This window comes from Bradysia coprophila, unplaced genomic scaffold, assembly GCF_014529535.1.
Source record: "Bradysia coprophila strain Holo2 unplaced genomic scaffold, BU_Bcop_v1 contig_373, whole genome shotgun sequence".
Taxonomy (NCBI): Eukaryota; Metazoa; Arthropoda; class Insecta; order Diptera; family Sciaridae; genus Bradysia; species Bradysia coprophila.
Window position 1 is genome coordinate 1188507 of NW_023503632.1, and position 13978 is coordinate 1202484.

Below are 13978 nucleotides of genomic sequence, written 5' to 3' on the forward strand. Positions count from 1 at the left end.
TGTTGCGAGCATTAATTATGAAAATATTTATTATTTCTTGTGTTCAATCAATTCAAATCGAATTCTTGAAAATTAACATTCAAAAATGTTGCGCTAAAAAAATCCAAATTTTACGACAGATCCACTTTGTCGCATTTTCTCATGTCGCATATTTCTGTCTCTGCCACTGTTACCCGCTTCATCGAGGCTGTTTATCGTTAAAGTTAACGTTTCCGCTCCATAAGTGAGCACTGGAAGGACACAAGTGTCGAAAACTTTGCGTTTCAGACTATTATTCATTTTGCTTTTGAAAATTAGTCTGAGTTTTCCGAACGCTGCCCATGCAAGACCAATCCTACGTCTTATTTCTGCAGTTTGGTTGTCCAGACCTAACTTCAGTTTATGTCCTAGATATACATAGCTGTCGACTCGTTCAATGACAGTGTCACCAATTTTGATTTCTCTATCGTCCCTGATGTTGGTCATGACTTTTGTTTTCGATAAGTTCATCTTGAGGCCAACTTTCATTGCCTCTTCACTTAATTGTTGTAGCATAAGCTGAGCCTGACCTATATTCGCTGCTATCGGTACAATGTCATCAGCGAAGCGGAGATTGCTCAGGTACTCTCCATTTATCTTTATTCCCATTTTACTCCAGTTTAACTTCCTAAAAACACTCTGCAGAATCGCCGTGAATAATTTCGGTGAAATAGTGTCACCCTGCCTTACACCTCGGCCGATTCTGAATTTCTCCGTGCTCTTATGAAGTTTTATAGATGAAGTAGCATTTTTGTACACATATCGAATTGTGTTGGAGTACCTTGAGTCTACTCTACATTCGTCTATCTGACAACAACAAAAGATGCTAAAAAGCCCATTACATTCCATTGATTATTTCTTGTCTATTTCTAATCCTCTGTGTTGAATTCTAACGTTATCAAAATCATGTAAGTAAAATCGGTAAGGTCAGCAATAGTTAATCGACCATTGGAAATCATTTTAACGCAGGCCCGTAGCTACGGGGGGGCTAGTGGGGGCTGAGCCCCCTCTGGAATTTCCAAAAAACCGTTTTTTTCCCATACAATTTTTTTTAAACGTCGTTCAGCCCCCTCTGGGATGCCTGAGAAATGGTTTCTAGCTACGGGCCTGTTTTAACGTTTCACTGATAGCGCTGACATAATATCAACTTGCTGTTTTCTTGTGATCAACCGATTGACACAAAAACTTCATCAGTTCTATTCTACGTATTTTAATGGAATATGTAGAATGTGTGGGTGGACTATAATTCCATTAAACTTTTAGAAACACAAAGCGTTTCACAACAAAATCATTAAATCTGTTACGTCATATGTTCCGGGAGTACCAAAGTGTTGATGCCGAATCTATTACTTCAATACTTACATCATACATTCTGCTATACAAAGTGAACACAAGCAAGTTCTGAGCTTGATATTTTCGTCTTTTCGACAAATAACCATTAAGCTGACTTTGGTATTTTGAAGTCCCCAATAAGAGGATCTTTTACACCTTGATGGGCATACAAGCTGGCATTATTACTTATATATATTCCATGTGGATATCCACTCTTCATTCGTTGCATTAATGAAATGCCTTACTAATAACAGGTGAATTTGACTAATTCAATGACGAAGCCCCAGCCACTCGGCAATTATTCGTCCAAAAGTCTACCAAAATGAAAGACTAAAAATTGGGAAAAATGTTTTTATTTCAAATTCTTTGTTCGAACCGACATTAGTTTTTTGAATCGCTTATTGTCTCGCGATGCTGCAGTTTCATGTGGACTTTTAATGCAGAGGCCAGGGCGAATCGCTTACTACAGTAGTAACATTCGAACGGTCGCTCCGTGGAATGTCGTTGCAATTTATGCCGTCTCAGATCGTTTGACATCAAATAAGCGGCATTGCACTGATCGCATTTGTTCGGTTTTTTGTTCAAATGAACACCGTCGATATGCAGTCGAAGATAATTGGCTTTCCTGAACGATTGTTTGCAGTACGTACAATGGAAATTACGCACCTCATTATGAATTTTCACATGATTGTCTAAGCTGGCAGCGAGTCGAAATTGCTTTTCGCAAACGGGGCACGAGTATTCGAATTCCCTAGAAATGCGACCACTGCCTTGACCGTGCTCATGCATCATGTGTTTCTTAAGATTGCCATACGTTGAAACGAAGTCGCAGAGTTTACAATTTTGAATTTTCGGCGGTTTGCGATAGCGATACCGGTACGGATATGCTACCGAGTCATGAGTGGATAAATGGGCTCGCAGAGCGACATCACCACGAAACGCTGAAAGAGATTAAAAAAAAAATATTGTGACTTGCAACCGATGCGCACGAGTAACGTACCTTTTCCGCAAAAATTACACAGGAACGGAGTCTCTTTTGTGTGAGTTCTACAAATGAAAAAGGAATGAAAATTGACAAACTGAGCGGTTTTGTGAAGAAAGCTAAGTCTCACCGAACATGATTCTCCAAATGGTGTCGATGTACGAACTGTGACGGGCAAAATGTGCATTTGTGAGGTTTGTCTGTGGAATGAGAATTCATTTGAAATTGAAGCGGATGAATCGGATCCACGGATTTTAGTCTTATTCTTACCTGGATTGTGTTTCATCAGGTGGACGCGGTATCTGTCTTTCAGTTTGAATTCTTTGGGACAGTGTGGACATCTGTACAATTCATCGGGATGAACTCGTCGCTTATGCACTCCGAGACTCTTCGGCGTTTTAAACGACTGCGTACAGAACAAGCAAGCAAACGTATTAAAAACGTGATGTTGCAAGTGCTTGCGAATCTGTCGTTTCGAAAAGAACGTTTGTCCACAAAAGTCGCAAATGAGCACTTTGTGACACCGTTGATGGTTGTTGAGCTTTGTCACTGTGGTAAATGATTTGTCGCATTTGGTACACGGATAGGCAGTGTGGTCGTTCTCCAAGTGATGATCCAAATCCATAACTGTCGGTAATGTTGCTTTACAAAATCTGCACTGAGGATTGATGCCCTTGACACACAGCTCGTATCGTTTGTGGTAGACAACCGAATTTCGATGGTCGAAACTTCCTCCACATCGGTTGCAAATGAATGATTTGGGCACGCCCGGATCGTTCGAATTGACTGCTGGTACACTATCGTCCATTTCGATTAATTGCTGATTAACTAACTCTGGATCTGGCAGTTCATCCTGTTCCTCCTGCGAACACGAAAGTAATATTTTAAGAAAACTGAACTGAAAGCTTTACATGGGTGCCCGTACCTTTATGTCAACAATGTCAACGGGTGAATAACACATAAGTGCAACGTCGTCCCTCGCTTCAACTTTCACATTTGATTGTCGCTGGACGACAAATTCACTGATGTTGGCAAGTGCACATTTGGATCGTTTACAGATCTGCTGGAACAGCGTCATCTTCGAAAAGATATTAAAACACTCGATGCAGATCTGCTTCGGTCCGCTGGTGTCATTTGTAATCTGAAACAAATGGTTTTCGATCAGAACAACTACATTCGGAGCTGGGTTACAGTCTACCAACCTCGACATTCATTGACTCAAGTGCGGCACTAATGTTCACGAGTTCTCCGCTAACTTGTCCGAAATCATCGTGAAACAGAATCTTATCCGGTGAATCGGTGAGGTCTTTCAGACAAACCTTGCACACTTCGTTCAAGAAAACTGACTTTGAGAGCGCTTCATCGAGCGGTAGGTGATCTGCAGCCAGAGAAGGATTTTGCTAGAATGGCACAGCGACTATTTATAGCTACTTACCCATTGGCGTTAGTTCCAGCACATCGTCGGTATGACAAATTTCTTCTAGAGGAATATTCGTGGCCAGTTGGGTTATGGTTCCGTTTGCAGCTAACACTCGTATAACATTTACGACGATCGGCTGAAATCGATGGTTTTTTATCGCTTTGGAATGCGTACAAATGTACGTGTATGACGTACCTCTATGAAGAGCTCCGTAATTTCGTATTCGTTGTTCATTTGAGACATGTCGGGTTGATCGTTTGAAGTAGCGTTCCTCCGAACATGTTTCTTATTCTTCGATACAGCGACTCTTGTCACTCTGATGCTGTAGTCATGTTCTCTGACACTTACGTCTTTCGCAGGCAATGCACATGGTAACAAACTGCGCTTCATAATGAGATAACATCTATTTTAACTTGAAATAAACAGAGATCGGGGACCCGATAACCCTGCAGTCAAAATAGAAAATTTGAAATTCGGAATTCTTCGAAAACTGTTTGACTTAAAAGGGTCTCACGGGCCATACGGTCAGTCAAAATATATTTTCTTTTGGGTTTCTTTGTTTATTTTGACGACATGTCTCAGCCAAGCCAGCCAAGGTAGATATGGGCCCATATATTTACCTTGGTCTCAGCCAAGGATTCCTTTACCTTTTTCAATTTTAAATGATATTCTTTCTTGTGTACATTAATAGGTTTGTTCCAAGGTAAATATATGGTCGGAGGTCGGAGGTAATATCGTTCAGTCGCAAATAAGTTCGATACCACTGATATCTTTTTGAAAATGATAAATGATGGAATTTGTTTATGTACTGTCCGTTTGACAAGAGGATCGCCACGGTTCAGCAGGGGGTTTTGAACATTTGTTTTTTACACGTTGGCACACGTGCTCTTGTCAGATTTAAGATTCTTTTTACGAAGGTTACGCTGATTATACTTTGTGAAAAAGGCCAATACCTTGCAAATATGTCACATCTTGGACAGAATTTGACACTGCAATATCTGCAACATGAGAAAACTAAATGTTCGAAACCCCCTGAAACCCCGTGCTTCCACCTACGTAATATACACAAACTAGGTGAGCCAATCTTAATTTATTGACTATGATAGGTTTCTTCCATCGTGCGTTAAAAACGAATTTTGACAGGCCGAAAACAACCGACCGTCATCCACATAAGTAAGCATAACCGCAACTTAAACAAATTTGTTCGCTAAAACTTCAAAGTGAGGTTGTGTTGGCTTCTCTGTGAATGACGATTGACATTTTGAACGGCCTTAGAAGAAACCTATTTACTTGTGTTTCACAAAATGTTTTTGCTATCTCTATAACAGATGGCCCGAGTCTTATTCCGTTTTTTGTTTTTAACGAAGAAAGGAGATGGCGTCTGTCGTCAAACTCAAGGTTCTGAAAGAACAAGTTAAGACCAAGGCTGTATACTTTGGGGAGGTCACGCAGACCGCCATTTTATTAGATACGTGGGAACACACCACTTCTGACACATCATCCCAAAGGATACAGCATCGGTTAAGACACTTTCGAGTTGATCACGAAGGCGGTGTGATCAAAATTTTCCTGTAGCGCCAACTAGGTTTGGAAAATTTTATATGACGATTTCAACTTAACAAAAAAAAAATTTGTTTTCAAGTTGACTTTTCAAACAATATACATGCTTTCGTAAGTGTCTTAACCTGTTCTTTCAGAACCTTGGTCGAACTTTCGTGCCGCTGGGCTGCACATCTTATCCGGTTATATTCATTCACATAACCCATCAAGAGCTCGTTCAGAAACTCTTCGTTAAGTTTCTCTGGTGAGAATTTTGACACATCTTTCATGTAAAATATGTCAAAATCTTCACTTTGGGCAAAGTATATAACCACTGAAGGTAATGCAGACCCTCAACGGATCAGAGAAATTACGGATCCAAACTTTCAGGTGATATCATTTTCGTATGTTGTCTAACTTAGATTTGTGCAACATGGCGGCCCTAAATACTTCAAATTCACCACTAAATACAGTAAACGAATTTTATATGTGTGCAACATAACGCCGCTAAATCGTTCCAGATTCACCACTAGATGCAACTTGACGCAAACGAATTGAATACGTGTGGTAACATGACGGAGCTAAAATTCACCTGAAAGTTTGGATCTGTGTGTAACTGCGGATTTGCATTACCTTCAGTGTTTATGTACTTTGGTAAATGCGTAGCGGAAACACTACTGTCTATAAGAGGTACAAGTTTTTTCCATCGTACGGTAATATTTAAAAAAAAAAAACGTCCTCTCCGTTCGTGCCTTCGTCATCAACTCAGTGCGGTAACGTCCATAAATGCATTAAAAGTATACTATATTCTCTTTCTCTATATAAATGAGCTAATCTGTTTTTGCTATGATCTGATGGGCTTTGCTCAGAAGTTGCTTTCCATCATCGTCCGAATTTTCCGTCTGAATATGGCAACCTTTTTAAGTAGACCTTCAACACTTGTTCAATTGAAAGATTTACTGCTGCCTTGGGAAGGAATCAGTGGATACAACTGATGATGGCTAGATCACGCTAGTCGATGACCGCCACTGAATCCCGAGGTCGAAGCAGCGTCTCTGCCTCACTGTGTTTTTCACTTCCCGTGATCAAGTTCGGCCTATCTAATGGTTTGTACTTTCATTGCACCAAAAGGTTTTTTAGACACTCCCCACTATTATCTGTTGTGGCTGTTTTTCAAAACACCTAGACTAGTTTGTAATCAGATCAATAATTAGATGTAGAGATTTATGCACGAACCGTCACAAAAAGACATCTCCAAAATAAAAAATAAAAATCGGTTCATCCATATCGCTCCTCAGATCATTGTCGATGTCATTTGAGATGTCAACTTGCCATTTTTCATCCAAACTCAAATCCAAAAAAATTATATGAATTTTTTGGGGGTTAGGTGGCAATTATTTTACACAGATTTATAGATGTGTTTGTGGAGAAACCGCTATTTGACGATGACGATGATCTATTAACAAAATATTTTAAATATCCGAGAAATTTACTATGACGAGACATTTTCTGTTGTCCAAACCTAGCATTGATCACAAAACATTTCATTTTAAGATGGAAATCTAGATAGAATTTCACTTACAACTCAATATTCTGGCGAGCGATCCAATATTGGTATAACTGAAAATGAAAAGGTAAAAATTTTCAAAATCTACCGCGCACATTCGACCACTTTTTCTTCGAAGACACAGATGACGCTGCAGAATGTCGCCATATTTTTGGTAAACGTCACGCGTACCACCATACAGTAATTTCATTCTGTCGCAAAACTCGTTGTAGTAATCACGTAAAAAAAATCTGTCGATGAAAAATCTTGATAATTTGTAAATAATCTTCAATTTTCTGAGTTTATTGTATAATTTAATGATAATTAAAGGTGTTGACTTCATCAATTATAAGTAATTGAAGATGTAAGTACGACTAATTTGATGACAATTCCAACATTAATTTCTCTTCACTCTTCGTGTACCTCCGCCATTTTGATTAAATTCGTCAATTTTTTTCCCACTTTTTCATTGAAGGAATTTTTTGTGTTGTGAAATGAGGCTTAATACGTTTCCAGTTCGTTTGGAAATTAACATTCACGTTAAAATCGTATCTGATGTTGGTGTAGTTTTAGAATGTATTCAGTTGTGCCAGTAAAAATTCATTTTTTTTCTCTCTCTATTCCAATTTTCAGAAAGCGAAAGGTAAGTTTTTTGTATAAAATTGCGATGAGTGACGCAGCCTCGTCGAACAATCAACTGGGATCAATCGGAACGGACAATCAGTCGTCATTGCCGTGGATATATAACAATTTTCCAAATAGCACCAGCGACATAAACTCATTTAATAATATGGCCGGAACAGCTGCATTCAACACCAATTTCAATTATGCCCAACAATACGCGAACGCCTATTACAATCATATGCATCAGTATGCAAGCAGTCAACAGAAACAGCCACCATTGCCAAACACACCGCCAGGATTCGGTAACAATTCGATGAACGAAGCTCCTCCGTTGCCACCGCATCCGCCGAGCATAACAACGTCTACGTCGTCGTCGCCCGGTAGTTTGATAGCGCGTCCACCGTTTTTTAATCCATTCGCGGCTAAACAGCCCATTCGGTTCAATTTAAATAACAAAAATAAACTGCAGCACAACAATCCGTTGAATTTAAACTCGTCGCCTGCGCAACAGCAGCAGCAACAACAACAACAACAACAGGATCAGCAATCACAACAACAGCAACACTACCTTTCGAATAATGCCAAGAAAAAGCGGAAGCGTAACAAGAACAAAGCCAATCAAGCGAACAACAACAGCGGCATCAATAACAATTCCAATACCATACCGAATTACCTTGATATGAGCATCCCTCCGCCCATCCTACTCACAAATCCAATCACAAGTCCCGACTTAACCAAACCTCCACCAACACTTTCCACACATTTTATAGGTCTACCTGCTCAGAGTCCGGATATTGCACCCGCAGCACAATCATCTCAATCCACTTCAGCTAAAAAACCCGATCCATTCAATCATCCGACCGATGCCTTCCCGGAAAGTTTGAATGTTTATGTGGCGCGTTGTTATGCAAAATGTAAAACCGATTTCGATAAAGATCAAATTGACATCTGTTTGAAAGGTCGTATAACGGCCGCAGCGAACCGTGGCGAACTCTGGACGAAAGATTGGGATTCGGAACCGATACCGAGTGTACACAGCGAACGAAACAATGTGTTGGTGCCGAAGCCACCCGTTGTCGGAATGCTAGCACAGTATCAGAAGAAGAAAGGTCTTTCGCAAACTTTAGGCGCTCGTCTCGGCGGTCGATCGTCGAAAATTAATCGCGATATGAGTAGTCGGTCCCAATCGCGGTCACCACCATCACGCAAACGTTCGAGTCGCTCACATAGCAGTGATTCAGATAGTCCGCCTAGGAAAAGTCGTCGCAGCTCCAATTCGAGTAGTGATGACAATTACAAAAGTCTTAGGATCAAAACGCCAAACAAATTTACTGATCGAATGGGTGTGGCGGGGCTTAACAAGAAGCAAAAGAAGAAGAAAAACAAGAAAGGTCCATTCGTTGTGGGTGGCGAGGTTGACGGTGATAGTGAACGGTTACAGCAACGTGCTGCTCGTTTCAAGGAATCAGCGAAACGACCGAATTCGGTTGTGACCGCTGCCAATATGGGCAAACGGAAGAAATTCAACCCAGTGCCGCAACATAGATTATTCGTCGATGATGCCGATGCCGGTTTTGATCTGATTGATTTCCACATTGTCGGCACATGTAGGGATATGGAAAAGTCGTTTTTGCGTTTGACTAAGGCTCCGCTACCATCAGAAGTTCGGCCGGCAGATGTGTTGGTGTTTTCATTGGCTAACGTTATGAAACGGTGGAAAGAGAAGCCGGACTACTTCTATGCGTGCGATCAATTAAAGTCGATTCGCCAAGATTTGACGGTAAGTGTGTGTGTGTGGTAGCATGGTACTGAGCGTTTTGTTTAACCAAATTTTTGTTTGTTTGCTTTGCAGGTTCAGGGTATCAGGGATTTATTCACAGTTAAAGTTTACGAAACGCATGCGCGAATCGCTATGGAAAAGGGAGACCACGAAGAGTTCAATCAGTGCCAGACTCAATTGATAATGCTCTACGCTGATGTGGGAGGGGAAAATAGACAGGAATTTATCGCTTATCGTATCCTGTACTATATCTTCACTAAAAATACTCTTGGTAAGTAACCAGTTCGACCCGACGTTCGACCACACAAAAGACATTCCAAATTAACGATAAAAAAATAAAAAAAATTTATTTTCCTTTGCAGATTTAACAACAATAATGAAAGAACTCGATGAGGCTGACCGTGACAATAATGCCGTTGCTTTTGCGTTGCAGTTACGTTCGGCATGGGCGTTGGCCAATTACAGTAGATTTTTCAAATTGTATAAAACTGCACCGCTGATGGCTGGCGCATTGATCGATTGGTTTATTGATCGCGAACGTAAAGCAGCACTCAAGACGATAATCAAGGGGTTCGTATTCGATTTTTGATTTTCCTCTTTTTTTTGACTTAGTTTCAAATTGAATTTTCTTGGCTAGAGGTATGAGCAAAGTGCAACACCAGACTGTTTTCACGTTAAAACTCTCTTGATCTTGTCGGTTTGAATCGAGACTTCAATACAACACGCGCTTCTGTCTGTAATAGCGTAACAGTTCGCAATCTAAATGAAGAGCACAAATTGTAGAGCTTTAGCCATTAGCTCGTTTCCGTTCCAATAGCCCAAGGGCTCGTATCTGTTTCTTGTTTGTTTTGACACTCGGTGAACTCACGACATAGAGAAATCATATTCCATTGAGGACGAAAAAGATACGAAAATCTGGTTATTGCCTTCGTGCCTTTCAATTTTCTCAGGCGTTTCAGCGAAAATTTTTCTTTCAAACTTCCGATCGGTCAAAAATTTGATTTCTCTGTAATGTTGGCTCGCTGACACAGCCCACAGACCTTTAAATTTAAAAATCACGCAAATCTAGGACGAGGAAAGTGAAAAGTCTTAACTGGTGTCAGTGCCACTAGCTGTCCTCAAACCCATTTTTGATTGACTAGTTTTCCTGCAAATTCCAACGCCAATTGACTCTTACTCTTTCTCTTCAATTTAGCTACCGACCGAGCTATCCGGTGGACCTGCTGTGTAAAACATTGGCATTCGAATCGACGGCGCAATGTGATGAATGGATGGTGCCATTCAATTTAACGTTTTCGAGTCCACAAAAAACGGTCATCGATTGTAAGAATTCGGTGTCGGCATTGGTCAACTTTTAAATGTATGCCGGAATAGGGATACCTGGGGAAAATGATATTGAATGTCCAATTTGGTGCTCGTCCGATCGAATGTGTGACGGGGGTGATCAAGTAGAAAAGTTTAGTTTTTTTGTTTCATGAATCTGAGCAAGACAATGAGAGAAAGACTCAAGTGCTAAAAGTGGAAAAATTGCTAGAGACAATTTTGTTAGAGAAAATAATGACTCTGTGATGTGTGTGTAGTGTATGCGGCTAGGGATTGTAGAGATCTCGTTTAATTTCTTACTTTTTTTACATTTTTTTTTGTTCATCTCCTTTATTGAGTCGACAATAGTTCATACACTGTTCACACACATGCCCATACGAATATCGACGACACGACTACTGCGCGTCTTTTGTAAATACCGAAGTATCGAATTAAAACCGCACCGGATCACATCAATTTATGCGATCGGTTCATGGGATTGGACAGGAGAAGAAATCCAGCCGATTCCGAAAATCGGACATCGTTACGACTATGGTGCAAAACACACCGTTAGGGGAACCGTCACTGACATCAAAACGTTGACAATTGACTTGTCGATGCACATGATCATGGAGAGTCCTCAGATCGAAGAAATGAACAAAATCGCTACGACGACTGGCTTACTGTCCGTATGTACGGAAAACGAATCACAAAGAGTATCCAATAGAGAAAGAAACGGATCAAGGAGCCATGTTTCAACGAATTGTTTTTTTTTGGTTGTTGTTGCTGCCGCTGTTGTATTAAGTGTTTATTGGCAATGGATGGACATTCAAGACGAACTTTCATGTGTGAACAATTAGGATGTGTGCTGAGCTGCAATATATTCATGATTTACATCACATTGACGAGTTTGTTAAATATCGTTGTCGGGTAGTATGTGGCCAAGTGATTGAGAGGGAGAGAGAGAGAGAGAGAGAAACGATTAAAAATAATAATTGGCAAATGATGATCGGCATGAATGTTTCGAATTAATCGGATTTTATTTTATCGTCAAAACGAATTCTTTTACGTTTTCTATCATTCTTTGTTAGTTCAAAAAAAAAAATTTGTCTCCTTTAATTTCTGATTTTTATTTTTAATTTGATCTAAAAACTAACTGCGATCAGATAAAATGATAAATTAAAACTCAGTGATTTGACGGTGTGATAAAAAAAATTAAATAATTTGCTAAACAACAAAAAGTGGTTTCCGCCGCCCCAACTAAATTTGAAGGAATGAAAAAAGATAGACATTTTTACGATTCCGTCGATGATCTTCTTACAGTTCCCTCTTAAATGTTTTAAATAAACCAAAAATTTAATTCTTTTTAAAAGCTCCGATTTTCAGGTCTAATAATTTTTGCAATTATAAGTGGGAGCGCGTTCACAACATCGCTACCTCCTACAACAAGTATAACAAAAACAACGAAATGCTATCGGAACATATCCGGTGATCGTCGAACACATTTTTTTTAATTTACTTTTTTCCATCCCAATCCAAGTCTCCACATTGAAATATGAATCCTTGTCACATTTCCATTCTGATGCCATACGATCGTCGAATCCCATGTCCAGTTGCACTTAAAATCCTTTTATATATTTAAATGTAAATAGTCTCACCAACATGTTGCTAATATTGTGTTCAACAATTTGATTACGTTGGAACATCCAGTTTGCGGAAGTTGTAAAATATTTAACAAGAAAAATATGCAAATAAAGACAACAAAACGTTACATAAAACTCCAAATTCGTGTTGCGTTTAATTTAACTTGTAAGAGAAGACATCTGTCTATAACGTCGGAATTGAAGGATCCTTGAGTTTTGTGCTGCAATGTAGATATTATTGTGGAAAGGACGCTACAGGTAGAAGTTTTAACCGTGAGAAGAAGCTGAAATTTCAATACCCTGAGAAGTACTTAGTAACATCCTAGCGTCCCAAATCAGGGATTATTTTGCAAAACAAGCTGCCAAAATCGGATGTTTTTCTTTCAACGCCAAAACATACAGTCCGAGGCAGTGAAATTTCAGCATGCATTTTATTCAGCTGTTTTCCAGCTGATAATCATAACTATTTACACGGCAAGCCTTATCTGTAATCTGTGTTTAGTTTAAATTTGTTAGGCATTTCAGGTACAGGAGAAGAAAGAATGAAAGCAGACCTATTAACATTTAACGGCGTGTCCTTTCGACTTTTGAATTCCTGTTACCGTCTACCAATGGCAGATACAAAACATCTGAAGTACTTATGTCTTGGCATATTCTGGCACCATAACCTATCAAACTACATAAGAACATAACGACCAAAGAAATACGTCAGATTCCGGTTGTTTTTCAAAAGAATTCCAAAGTCCTAAGCACCGTACCAAGTAAATAGCCTCAATACGAACAACACACACTCTACGGATAATAGCGGCAGAGTCAAAATGACCCAAAATTATATCGGCTAAATTTGAAGTTTTTGAACAAAATGATGTATGGACGACTTGTACATTATCAAAAATAAGGGGCACCTTCCATACATCACTTTTCGATTGGACCACAGGTACCACCCGGAACCACCTGGAACCACTTGCAAAAATCAAGCAAAATTTCGACTCTGCCGCTATTATCCGTAGAGTGTGTGTTGTTCGTATTGAGGCTATTTAGTACCAAGCACATTCCGCAGTAGATGCAGATGCAGAACGAGGGTCACCCATTTCGAGAGAAAATATGCGTCGGTAGATTGTAGTACTCGTAGTTCTGTATTCCAAAAGAAGAAACAAGAATAGACCGGCTATAAGTCTAGTGAGGTCTTTTTTCTTTCTCTCAATTTTCTCACTTCTCTAGATACCAACTACCAAATACGTGAGTTACAAATAGGCAAGCAGGAAGAATAGTTTCTTCAGTCGATATCCAGCTGTTGAACAGTAAACATCGCCACCATCGTTCTATCAGTTTCGTAGTCAACTACCAATTTTGTATTCAACTACCAAACTCAACTATTCAACAACCATTTTGGTATTCAACTACCAGTTTGGTAGTCAACTACCAAATTCTCGAAATATAAATAGGTTAGCGGCCTAAATAATAGAATCAGTTGATGTGCAGCTCTCAAACAGTTAACATCTCTACCACCTCTCTATCAGTATGGTACTACCAGTTTGGTAGTCAACTACCAGTTTGGTAGTCAACTACCAGTTTGGTAGTCAACTACCAGTTTGGTAGTCAACTACCAGTTTGGTAGTCAACTACCAGTTTGGTAGTCAACTACCAGTTTGGTAGTCACCTACCAGTTTGGTAGTCACCTACCAGTTTGGTAGTCACCTACCAGTTTGGTAGTCAACTACCAGTTTGGTAGTCAACTATCAGTTTGGTAGTCAACTACCAGTTTGGTAGTCAACTACCAGTTTGGTAGTCA

General features: G+C 39.7%; 2 protein-coding genes across 2 annotated transcripts; one reads left to right on the forward strand and one right to left on the reverse strand.

Annotated features, from left to right (window-relative positions):
• Positions 1–1690: 1690 nt before the first annotated feature.
• LOC119081908 (zinc finger protein 878-like) lies at positions 1691–4250 on the reverse strand. The gene is made up of 8 exons (XM_037191141.1): positions 3948–4250; positions 3768–3888; positions 3535–3710; positions 3258–3473; positions 2603–3194; positions 2463–2532; positions 2351–2397; positions 1691–2291 (listed from the first exon to the last, which is right to left on the reverse strand). The coding sequence occupies exons 1-8, from the start codon at positions 4140–4142 to the stop codon at positions 1732–1734; spliced, it is 1977 nt and encodes a 658-aa protein (XP_037047036.1). The 5' UTR covers positions 4143–4250; the 3' UTR covers positions 1691–1731.
• Positions 4251–7039: 2789 nt separating this feature from the next.
• Positions 7040–12328, forward strand: LOC119081907 (leukocyte receptor cluster member 8 homolog). Its single transcript, XM_037191140.1, has 6 exons — positions 7040–7201; positions 7471–9241; positions 9314–9512; positions 9604–9811; positions 10437–10629; positions 10683–12328. The coding sequence occupies exons 2-5, from the start codon at positions 7505–7507 to the stop codon at positions 10597–10599; spliced, it is 2307 nt and encodes a 768-aa protein (XP_037047035.1). The 5' UTR covers positions 7040–7201; positions 7471–7504; the 3' UTR covers positions 10600–10629; positions 10683–12328.
• Positions 12329–13978: the final 1650 nt, after the last annotated feature.

What these genes read in the sequence shown, in the direction of transcription:
- LOC119081907 (XM_037191140.1), top strand. Translation starts at nt 7,505, where the DNA reads ATGAGTGACGCAGCCTCGTCGAACAATCAACTGGGATCAATCGGAACG. An exon ending in CTTCACTAAAAATACTCTTG is followed by an intron (nt 9,513 to 9,603) that starts GTAAGTAACCAG and finishes TTTCCTTTGCAG; the next exon opens with ATTTAACAACAATAATGAAA. An exon ending in CTCAAGACGATAATCAAGGG is followed by an intron (nt 9,812 to 10,436) that starts GTTCGTATTCGA and finishes TCTTCAATTTAG; the next exon opens with CTACCGACCGAGCTATCCGG.
- LOC119081908 (XM_037191141.1), bottom strand. Translation starts at nt 4,142, where the DNA reads ATGAAGCGCAGTTTGTTACCATGTGCATTGCCTGCGAAAGACGTAAGT. An exon ending in TTGACATTGTTGACATAAAG is followed by an intron (nt 3,195 to 3,257) that starts GTACGGGCACCC and finishes TCGTGTTCGCAG; the next exon opens with GAGGAACAGGATGAACTGCC. An exon ending in GTGTAATTTTTGCGGAAAAG is followed by an intron (nt 2,292 to 2,350) that starts GTACGTTACTCG and finishes AATCTCTTTCAG; the next exon opens with CGTTTCGTGGTGATGTCGCT.